Genomic DNA, 12,083 nt, shown 5'->3' on the forward strand with positions numbered 1-12,083 from the left:
GCCTTTAGCGCTTAGGAAACTCCAGCTGCACGTGTCTTTTAGCAGCAGTATAATAAGGATAAAACTCATCTTTGCCAGAGACATAGCTCTCTCAGGAGTAGTGTAAGACTGTGGAATGAATTCATAATGATGATCGCAAATCTCACCCCCATCCATTCCTAGTGCAGGGCATGTTTTGTTGATCTTGCCTTCTGTAACATAAACATAGCTGCATGTATATTAAAAAAAATCCCTACCAAAACAAAACACTGCAGTGTGCATACTTCTTCATCTGGGTAGAGGATGGAAACAAATATGTTACAGATGCTGAATGCACAACTAGAAAATGCTCAGGTACTTGATAAACATGGTATAAGAAACTATATAGAATATAATATTCCCCTATAGTTTGAAAAGGGGGACAAACTTTTGTAGAGGACACTGAAATGTAATAAAACACCTAGGATATATTACATTTCCATAACTGTGCATGGGGAGGGACCTTTGTGTGTGTCTAGTTGCGTGGCCTGCAATCTCTTCCTCAGCCTGCCTATTACCATTGCTTGACTCAGATCCCTACTGGGAGTCTAGGATAAGGAAAAAGAGTACAGTGCAGAGGCACATGACTCCCCTTTCCATGCAGGAAGGGAAGATCTTGACAGAGAGAGGTCTCCACTCATGGATCATAGGGGCTGGATTGGTCCAAAATGTTGACACAACAAAGTAATTTAAGGACCAATGTCATTCTTGCCTTAACTCTGAGGCTTCTTGCTTTTGTGAACATAAGATGAGCCCATAACATTACTTTAACATCATCTGTGAGGTTTATGCTTACTGTGTTATAAAATTCATGAAATGTGATAAATTGTCTTAGCTGACTAAGATATTATATGTTATAATCTCCTACCTGATGTTAATAGGAATACAGTAGTATTGATGAATTTGTTTGCATTATCTCATAATTACACAATATCCTAATAATAGTCTCCTCTTTTTGATAGTGAAGTAATATTTTTCTTTTATTAAAGACTAAGCTGCTGATTTGGGACAGTTAACAAAATAAGATGAATGACACAAGACACCAGTCGCTGTTCTTCGTCAGTCTACCTGAGTTACAAAAGCTCTGTGCCATTAATATTACACTGAGTTCTAAATTGGCAGAAAATGAGATTAGGAATACACAGATGAAGATGTGCAGGTAAAGGCGAATAACTCAGAAGTAATGTGTGTGTGGTTTTGTTTTTTTGTTTTTGTTTTTTAGTATTTCAGTAGTAGTAGTAGTAGTAGTAAACTGTAACAAGAGCAGTAAAGTTCCTAACAGTTATGACATTCATACATATTACAGAATACATTTTTCCCTATAGCTGTTCTAATAAGGTACATCATGATTATTTTTTTTTAAAAAAGGCAACAATATCCTTTATAGCTTGTAAAGTGTTCAATTTTAAGTCACTTGTCATGCGTGAACCACTGAATTAGTAAGGGAATAATAAAAGATTCAAAGTTAGTCTATAGTCCTATGCGAAGTCCTGAACTCTTTGAATGCATCACCTAAGACATTACAGTGTTTTACAGAGGTTGAGGTGAGAAATAAAGTGATAGTACTGTCCCAAAAAGCACACTCATCTTTTCAACATACTCCAGTTACCATGCCTACTCTTGTTTTTGTTTTCACATTTACCTTCCCACCTTCTGGGAGAGAGTGAGTGCCAATTCTGAATGTGGATTTTGTTTCTTCTCACAAAGGTCTCCAAACAATGATCAGATAACTGTTTGTGACTGACCAGTCTGGGTGGGATGTGAATCAGTAACTTGAGCTATCCAGCATTTTCTGGATAAGCTTTAGGAAAATATAGCTAAAATAAAGGTAACCTAATGCTGAGATGTCAAGCCCAATTTAGAGGAAATTCAATTCAGAATTAATTTTGAAAAGTTTTATCTTTGTAGGCAATTGTTATTTCTTCATCAAGATATCCTTTCCTCACCTGTCCCTGGAACACTGAATCAAATTTCAGTTGTAATGGCGGTCAGTAATAAAATCTCTGATACTTACAATATTTCTATCTGCATATTCCAAGTTGTTTTGTTAGCAGAACTACTATAAGTAAATTGATAAATTTAAATATAAATTGTTAATTTATATATTTTGCATTAACACCAATAATGTATGTGACATATTATTTCTTCCATGGAAGAAATGGCACTTTGAAAGGACAGTGATAAGTAATGTGTATCATCACTTCATATAGAGAAGTACAGTGAAATGTGACGTAAGTGTTGAGGAGGAGTGAAATCCTGGCCCTACTGAAGTCAATGGCAAAACTGTTGACTTCAGTGGGTCCAGGATTTTACCCAAAATATTTGGCAGTGCTTTGGGAGTGTCTTTTACATAATAAGGGCAATCTCTTAACTTTCACTGTAAACTAAATTACACAATTATTTAATGTTAAATACTACTATATTTTATGTATTTTTAAAATATTGTGCCTGGTGTTTTTAAACTATCATTCACGTCACATATTAATGAGCTAGTTCTTATAAAACAAAGATGCTATTGGGCCAGGCCTGACATCTAACACTGGAAAAAATGATTTTATTTATGTATTCACTTTTTAATGTATTAAAAAGATCTCTCTCATATCAAGATGAATATACAAAATTGAATAAAACATACACATGTTGCTCCTAAACAGCAAAAATTGAAATAGACATTGCTGAAAACTTTCCATGTAATTTAAATTGTATTTTTTTCCTATATAAATACCAGACAGTTTACGTTTGTCACTTAAAAAAATTCTCTCCTCCTTCCCCAGTGCCATGAGCAGAGCCTCAGAAACTGTGGTGGGGAATATAATGGGACCCTGCATGTCATGAGTTGCACAGAGCTGTACAAAAACCTAGAGCCAGCCCTGTGGGAAGACATTTTCATCCAACTGCATTAATTAAATATTTTATTTTGGTCATTGGTTAAAGACAAAGAAAAATAGCTCTTTCCTGCTGACCTTGAGAATGCAATTATCAGCCAGGGAAGAGACCAACAGCAGCCATCCTGGGTCCATTATGGATCTTTTCAGTCACCAGCCCCACTTCAGGATAGCTGAGGTAGTTTCAACGCAATTTTATTAGAAATTTCTGCTATAGTGGGTACTGATTCATGACTGGGACTTGTAGGCTCTACAATAATACAAAACCCACACCAATAATAACAAAAAAAATAAAGAAAAAACGAGTCCTTTTGGCACCTTAGAGACTAACAAATTTATTTGGGCATAAGCTTTCATGGGCTAGAACCCGCTTCATCAGATGCATGGAGTGAAAATACAGGAGCAGATATAAATACATGAAAGGATAGGGGGTTGCTTTACCAAGTGTAAGTGTAAGTCTAATGAGTGAAATCAATTAACAGCAGGATACCAAGGGAGGGAAAATAACTTTTAAAGTGGTAAGAGAGTGGCCCATTACAGACAGTTGACAAGAAGGGCATAACAGTAAGGCAAAATTAATTTCCCCAATACTAAGTTTAGGTTTTGTAATCTCTAAGGTGCCACAAGGATACCTCGTTTTTGCTGATACAGACTAACACGGCTACTACTCTGAAAAAAATTAAGACAGATAGATATCAAGGACTTGGCTCTGGAAGAATGATTAATACAGAATGTGGTAAGGCTGCACCAGTAATTGCTGAATACTCCTTTTAAGTTCAAAACGTTCAGATAATTCTTTTGTTTTTGTTTAGATATCTTTTTACAAAACAGGAAAATGTCAGGCTTATATACAGAAACATGGAGCTACAGTAAGTGATTCTTCACACTGTTACTTATTCATTGTTGCCAGTACTTGTGATCCCAGTCATAAAAACTGATATTTTTCATAGTGCTTGCAATTCCCATTCCTACAGAAAATCTCCCCCCTACTTAAATTTTGCACAAAATGCGTATGCTATGTATTATAGGATTGGCTTACAGTAACAAATAATGCAAAGTACAGAAAACGTTGTGAAGCCCTGTCAATGATCTGTTTTTGTTTTGTTTGCAGTGTATATTATGATTCTGTTGTGCTACGTTGCCTGTGATATAACGTTTGCATTTGTATGGCTGAGTGTGGACTTTCAGAAACTGCTAAGTAGGAAGAGAGTAGTTATAATCAAAACCAAGTTGTAATCATGCATGTGCATCTTCATTGTGGCCTACCTTTCTTTGTCCTTAGATGTATGACCTTGCATTTGACTATATAAAAACACCTTTTGTTCAGATGAGCCCACCTTACTAAGTGATCTATGTCAAATTGTATAACTAATCTGACTCCATCATTATTTACGACTCTATCATTTTTTTTTGTCATCTGAACATTTTATTACAATTATTTTATATTGTCTTCCAGATCACTGATAAAGGTATTGAATAGCATTGGACTGAGAACAGATAGGACCTCACTAGAAACATCCTTTTGGAGAGATCAGTGAACCAGTTTTTAATGCATTTAGTATAGGCTACATTGATTTTTGTCTAGTGCTATTTTTTAACAGATTGTCATGTGGGATCAAGTCACATGTCTAGGTATATTATGTTAACACAATTATCTTTATCAACCAAACTTGTGAACTCATCAAAAAACATCCTTGATCTCGGGCTAGACAGGCAACTGGGTTTGATATATGTGCATGTTGGGAATCACTGGTTAGAGTTTGGAATGAGATATAAACAGAATCCACTGAAAAGTACTAAATATAACTCATTCAGTCATTCCTTTTCCCCCAACCTTCTGACCCTCCAAAAACCCATAATACATTATAATGCACGTTAATGTTGTCCAGTAAAATGTAAAAGGCCAAATCCCAATCTGTTACAGTTCCCAATTATAATAAAGGGTACAGGTGCTCAGCATCTTTCAGGATCTAGTCCAAAATAACAGTATGATTATCTTTTATAAAACCTTGATTTAATTACTTTAAAATCTACTTATTATATAATTATTTAAAACTTTTTTTCCTTTGGTTAATATTACTAGATTGAGGCTCCAGAGAGAATTAGCCCAGCCATCCTTCAACTATGTCTCTGTTACACACTTATAACCAGACTTGCCCCCAGCTGGAATAAGGCTGGTCATCTGTTGGTACAAGGTATCTTACTCAACTGGATCAGAGTCTGACCCTTAGACTTTCAGTACTTTATTTTTTTAATTATATTTGCCATGCATATGCTGCCTACTCTGATTATTAGTCTTACATTTTTGTTTTTGTATTTCTATGATTGTTCCTTTATCCCAGTTCAATTTTTTAATGAATAATATAAAAGGACAAGGAATTCAAATTTTCTGTCTCCCCTCTCCTTTGTGTAACTGATTTAATAAGCATTTAAATTGACCATAGTATATTTAGTTAATTTCAAAATCAAATTTTGCAGTACAGCAAATTTATGAAAATACTGTAAATAGGTTTCAAAATCAGCTGTTCTGTTTCACAGAAATTGCACATTTCACTTACATAGAATGAAAGTGACATGCTTTATAACCATGCCTTTCCACCAAGTTTCATAAGGCTAGATGTTGTTGTTCTTACCACCTTACAATGTTTCCCCTATTAACTGAACAAGGTGAGAAGAGTGGCAAATTAGCAAATATAGAAAACCAGACATTGGTGGATGTGGTTCTAACACAACCACATGCTATTCATCCATTAAAGAAATTGTATGGATTTATTCTACAGTATAAATTGGGATAAAAATCTGTTTTTTCTGTTTTAGTTCCAGTCTTACTGTTAGCAGACTTTTACTTTATTTTGAATCAGTTTTTCTTCATTGACTATCTTCAGAACAGATTTACATCCCTTTAAAACCAGTGTATTCAAGAAAAAGAATTAAAATCAGAGGGCCAGATCCTCAGATGGTGTGAAATTGGCTTACTTTTATTAAAGTAAACCTTTAGCACCTACAGTGTTCGTTCTGGGGTGTGTAGCCTATAGGAGGATGATGCTACAGTAGTTTTACATTTCAAGGTTACACTGTATCTTGTTATGTATAGGTATACTAATGAAGAGTATTCAAGTCAGCTCTTTCCTCCTTCCACCTAGTGCGCTGCATGTGACCTAGGCAGAATGTTTCCACAAGCTTTCCATGGCCAAGGGGCATGGGCAGCTGGTTGGTATGAGGGACAGTGGAGACAAAGTACGCACTAGCCCTTCTTCAACCAGTATGAGAAGCACTATCCAGCACCTTTACCCCCAACTCCCCTGGATACTTTCTGAGATATTCTACCCATCTGTTGTCAGTGGCCCCTCCTCATTGGAATCAAAAGGTCGCTATTTGGTTCTTAATTTCATAGTATCACTTAGGGTATGTCTACACTACGAAATTAGGTCGAATTTATAGAAGTCGATTTTTTTTTTAGAAAGTGATTTTATATATTGTGTATGTCCCCACACTAATGCACTAAGCGCATTAAGTCGGTGAAAGGCGTCCACAGTACTGAGGACATCCGCTTTTGGAGCGTTACACTGTGGGTAGCTATCTCACTGTTCCCACAGTCTCCGCTGCCCATTGGAATTCTGGGTTAAGCTCCCGTTGCCTGATGGGGCAAAAACATTGTTGCGGGTGGTTTTGGGTACGTGTCGTCAGTTGCCCCTCCCTCTGTGAAAGCAACGGCAGACAATCGTTTCGTGCCTTTTTTCTGTGCAGGCGCCATATTGCTTTCAGCAGACAGTGCAGTAGGACTGCAAACCGTCGTTGTCATCCACAGCTTCCGCTGCTACTCTGCTTTCCTGATGCTGTGAATCCATCTCGCAGGTCCTCTATATGACGGTCGTCATCCACCGCTTCCGCTGGCACTCTGCTCTCCTGGTGGTCTCACAGGGCTGCTTCCACTGCAACTCTGCTTGGCTGCTCTTGTCTCGCCATACCGCTAAGCGTGCAGCCTGCTCAGCAGACGGTGGAGTAGGTCTGCAAAACTGGTCATCCAACCACTGCTTCCCTTGGAACTCTGCTCTCCTGCAGATGCCATACCATGGCAAGCATGGAGCCCACTCAGATCACCACGGCAGTTATGAGCATTGTAAACACCTCGTGCATTATCATGCAGTATATGCAGAACCTGAAAAAGCAGGCAAGGAGGTGGTGATGGCAGTGCAGTGACGAGAGTGATGAGGACATGGACACAGACTTCTCTCAAAGCATGGGCCCCCGGCAATTTGGCCATCCTGGTGGCAATGGAGCAGGCTCATGCCATGGAACTCCATTCTGGGCCTGGAAAACAAGCACAGACTGGTGGGACCGCATAGTGTTACAGATCTGGGATGATTCCCAGTGGCTGTGAAACTTTCGCATACGTAAGGGCACTTTCATGAAAACTTTGACTTGCTTTCCCCTGCCCTGAAGCACAAGAATACCAAGATGAGAGCAGCCCTCACAGTTCACAAGCAAGTGGCAATAGCCCTCTGGAAGCTTGAAATGCCAGACAACTACCAGTCAGTCGGGAATCAATTTGGAGTGGGCAAATCTACTGTGGGTGCTGCTGTGATCCAAGTAGCTAACACAATCATTGAGCTGCTACTATCCAGGGTAGTGACTCTGGGATATGTGCAGGTCATAGTGGATGGCTTTGTTGCAATGGGATTCCCTAACTGTGGTGTGGCAATAGACAGAACGCATATCCCTATCTTGGGACCAGACCACCAAGGCATCCCCAAAAGGGGTACTTCTCTCTGGTGCTGCAAACACTGGTGGATCACAAGGGACATTCACCAACATCAACGTGGGATGGCCAGGAAAGGTGCATGACGCTTGCATCTTTAGGAACTCAGGGTGTTGGATCATATTAAAGAAGTTCTGTATGAAGATCACAAATAAGTTTGATTCCCCATAGTTTAAATTCCAGGGTATTACTAATTAAGAGGTCTCTTGGTTTTTGGGTACTGTTTCTCTCCCTCTCTGTGTGAAACTTGCAAGCTGCTAATTGTGTTAGTACATTCTAAGACAGAGTCTGTTCTCAAAGCAATTCTTTGTAACAACAGCTACTCACACAGAGAGAGACTCAAAGCAATACTCTGTAACAACAGAAACAGCATCCAGAGACTCCCCGCCCTTTTGTTGTGTTCATCTTGCTTCGTTAACAATTCTCATTAAAATAGAGATAGAGGATGTATGTGGATTGATGCTTGGTGTGGATATAACTGAATGATCAGGGAGGTGTCAGCCTAAGATCCAGTGTCCATCGGCTGAAGAAGGTGTCAAGTGGAAATAACCAGAGGACCCCTGGAGAGCAGACTGGAATCCACCCAACAGCCTCAAGGATGGGAGAACCAAGAACAAGATAACATCTGGCAGCACGGAGCTGTCAGGAATGTGCCATCTGCTGATTCAGCAACAGCATGATGAAGCAATTCCCATAGACTGGCATAGGAAGAAATTCCTATAAAAATGGACTCTAGAAAGTCAGAACTTTGGGGTCTGATTCTGCAAACCAACTTCCAGGAGCATCAGATGAGCATCTGACAAGGCCTTGCTCTCTCCTCATGTCCAGGCCACCTGGCCAGTGGCTTGGCATGAGCAACTCTAAGGCTGGTAACTATGATAACAACCTTGCAGAATGTGTGTGAATGTGTGAATAATATGAAATTGAGTGGAAAGTTGTAGCTATAACTAACTGCTTACTATGATTCTTGCTGTATTCACAATAAATGTGGTATTTTGCCTTTTCCCCTTTTAATAAGATCCTGCTGGTTTTTATTTTATTGGTATAACAAGGGCTGTTCGAATAGTTGCAAGAAGGGACTTACTTCGCAGACCAGAAAATTACCATTGGGGATGTTGAAATGCCAATAGTTATCCTTGGGGACCCAGCCTACTCTTGCTCCCATGGCTCATGAAGCCATACACAGGAAGCCTGGACAGTAGTCGGGAGCTGTTCAACTATAGGCTGAGCAAGTGCATAATGGTGGTAGACTGTGCATTTGGATGTTTAAAAGCGCGCTGGCGCAGTTTACTGACTTAGTTAGACCTCAGCGAAACCAATATTCCCATTGTTATTACTGCTTGCTGTGTGCTCCACAATATCTGTGAAAGTAAGGGGGAGACATTTATGGTGGAGTGGGAGGTTGAGGCAAATCGCCTGGTCTCTGATTACACGTAGTCAGACACTAGGACAATTAGAAGAGCATAGCAGGGCATGCTGCGCATCAGAGAAGCTTTGAAAACCAGTTTCATGACCGGCCAGGCTACAGTGTGACAGTTCTGTTTGTTCCTCCTTGATGAAAACTCGCCCTCTTGGTTCACTCTACTTCTCTGTAAGCCAACCGCCCTCCCCTCCCCGCTTTATTGCCTCTGCAAGCAGGGATCAAAGTCATTGTTTCAAATTCATGCATTCTTTATTAATTCATCTCACAAATAGGAGTAGCCTGGGAGGGGTGGGAAAGGAGGGAAGCACCAGGTGGGGTGAGGGAGGCGGGAAGGACAAGGCCACACTGCACTTCAAACTTATTGAATGCCAGCCTTCTGTAGCTTGGGCAGTCCTCTGGGGTGAAGTGGTTGAGTGCCTGGAGTCCCACCCCCGCCTGTTCTTGGGCATCTGGGTGAGGAGACTATGGAACTTGGAGAGGAGGGCTATGGAACAGGGGTTGCAGGGGCTGTGCTCCTACTGCCTTTCCTGCAGCTCAACCATATGCCAGAGCATTCTGCTTCTTCTCATCACACTCCTGCCACTTCTCCTCTCGCTCCTGCCACTTCTCCTCTCGTGCGTCCCTCCTGGCCTCGCGTTCATTTTGTGCTTTCCTAGACTGTGACAATGCTTGCCTTCATGCATTTTGCTGAGCTCTTTCAGTGCGGGAGGACTGCTTGAGCTCAGACATTTCAACTTCTTATCTGCAGTAGCCTCTGAGACGGAGATGATAGGGGAGCATTGAAACATTTGCAGCTGCAGGAGGGGAAAAAAGGGAGAGTAGTATTTTAAAAAGACACATTTTAGAGAACAATGGGGTAGACTCTTTCAGGGTGAACCAAGCTGTTAACATTACATAGTACATGTCCTTTTGGTACAAGGTTGCATTTTGCCTCTTAGATTGAGGGCCTGCCAGTTTGGTGTGAGAGATCACACATGCAGGGCTGGCCAACAGAATTCGGCTTGCAGGCAGCCATGGTAAGCCATAGTCTTTTGGCTTCTTTAATCTTCATAACATGTGGGGAATGGGTTTCAAACAGCAGCACCCTCATTTCCCATACCAAGCACCCGTTGGGTTGGCCATTTAAAAGGAGGGGCTGCGGTTTTCGGGTTCATGTGCATCAGAAAACCCAACTAAACCACCCCCACAAACCCAATTCTCTGGGATGATTGTTTTCACCCCTCCCCCCCACCGCATGGCTAACATCGGGGATGATTTCTTTTCAGCACAGGCAAACAGCCCAGCAGGAACGGCCATCTCTGAATGTCCCCTTAATAAATTCCCCTATTTCAACCCCACCTCCCGCATTCTTGGGGATCTGGGTGAGGAGGCTATGGTACTTGGGGAGGAGGGTGGTTAGTTACACAGGGGCTGCAGTGGCGCTCTGTGCCTTTCCTGCGCCTCAGCCATATGCTGGAGCATATCTGTTTGATCCTCCAGTAGCCTCAGCAAGCATCCTGACTCCTCTCATCGTGCTGCTGCCACCTTTCCTCTTGATGCCGCCGCCTGTCCTCTCATGCTTCCCTCCTGTCCTCGCATTCATTTTGTGCTTTCCCTGGACTCTGCCATTGTTTGCCTCCCCGCATTCTGCAGGGCTCTTTCAATTTGGGTGGACTGCATGAACTCAGAAAACATTACAACGGGAGTGTGGGGGGGGGGGTTTCGCCGCCTTATCTGTGCTGGTCTCTGGGATGGAGATGCTAGTGGCAGCGTTGAAACATTTGCAGCTGTGGGAGGAAAAAAAAGGGAGAGAAACTGAAAGACACATTGGTCATTTAAAAGGAGGGGCTGATGTTTTTGGGTTCCCATGCAGCAGAAACCCAACTAAACCACCCCCACGTACCCAATTCTCTGCGATGATCGCTTTACTCCTCCCTCCACCACGTGGCTAACAGCGGGGATGATTTGTTTTCAGCCACAGGCCAAACAGCCCAGCAGGAACAGCCATCTCTGAATGTCCCCTTAATAAAATTGCCCTATTTCAACCAGGTGACCGTGAATGATATCACTCTCCTGAGGATAACACAGAGAGATAAAGAACCGATGTTGCTTGAATGCCAGCAAACATCGGGACCACACGCTGGCCATTCTTTGTTATGAAATGACAACTGGCCTGCCGTGGTAAAGTATCCTACCATGGAGGATGCAATAAGGCTGCCCTCCCAGAAACCTTTTGCAAAGGCTTTGGGAGTACCTCCAGGACATCTTCATGGAGATGTCCCTGGAGGACTTCTGCTCCATGAGCAGACACGTTAACAGACTTTTCCAGTAGCTGTACTGACCATGATGCATCCCAAATCTTCAGGGCTAATTAATCATTTAAACGCGCTTGCTTTTAACCCGTGTATTATATTTACAAAGGTACACTCACCAGAGGTTCCTTCTCCACCTCCAAAGGTCCAGGAGCCCGCCTTGGGAGGGTATTGGCTCCAGGGTAATAAACAGTTCCTGGCTGTCAGGGAAAATGGTTTCTCCGCTTGCCTGTTGTGCACTATCTTCAACCTCCCCCTCTTCAATCATCTTCCTCATCCCCAAAATCCTCATCCCTGTTGCGTGAGACTCCCTTGCAGGAATCCACGTACAGGTGTGGGGTAGTTGTAGGGGCACCCCCTAGAATTGCATACAGCTCATCATAGAAGCTGCATGTCTGGGGCTCTGACCCTGAGCGGGGGTTTGCCTCTTGGGTTTTTTGGTAGGCTTGCATGAGCTCCTTAAGTTTCACACGGCACTGCTGCAGGTCTCTGTGATAACCTCTGTCCTTCATGCCCTTGGAGATTTTTTCAAATATTTTGGCGTTTCGTCTTTTGGAACGGATTTCTGATAACACGGATTCGTCTCCCATACAGCAGTCAGATCCAGTACCTGCTGTTCGGTCCCATGCTGGAGCTCATTTGCGATTCTGGGACTCCATAGTCGCCTCTGCTGATGAGATCTGCACAGTCACCTGTGCTGATCAGCT

General features: G+C 41.9%; 1 protein-coding gene across 1 annotated transcript in view; it reads left to right on the plus strand.

The window, feature by feature from the left end:
- C2H18orf63 (chromosome 2 C18orf63 homolog) overlaps nt 1-12,083 on the plus strand; it is a 59,853-nt gene that overhangs the window by 13,060 nt on the left and 34,710 nt on the right. Inside the window, exons 4-5 of the mRNA XM_043507113.1 lie at nt 3,716-3,772; nt 4,987-5,098. Coding sequence (XP_043363048.1) covers nt 3,716-3,772; nt 4,987-5,098 — 169 coding nt within the window. The remainder of the gene's footprint in view (nt 1-3,715; nt 3,773-4,986; nt 5,099-12,083) is intronic.

The sequence above is a fragment of the Dermochelys coriacea genome, chromosome 2 (genome assembly GCF_009764565.3).
Source record: "Dermochelys coriacea isolate rDerCor1 chromosome 2, rDerCor1.pri.v4, whole genome shotgun sequence".
Lineage (NCBI taxonomy): Eukaryota > Metazoa > Chordata > Testudines > Dermochelyidae > Dermochelys > Dermochelys coriacea.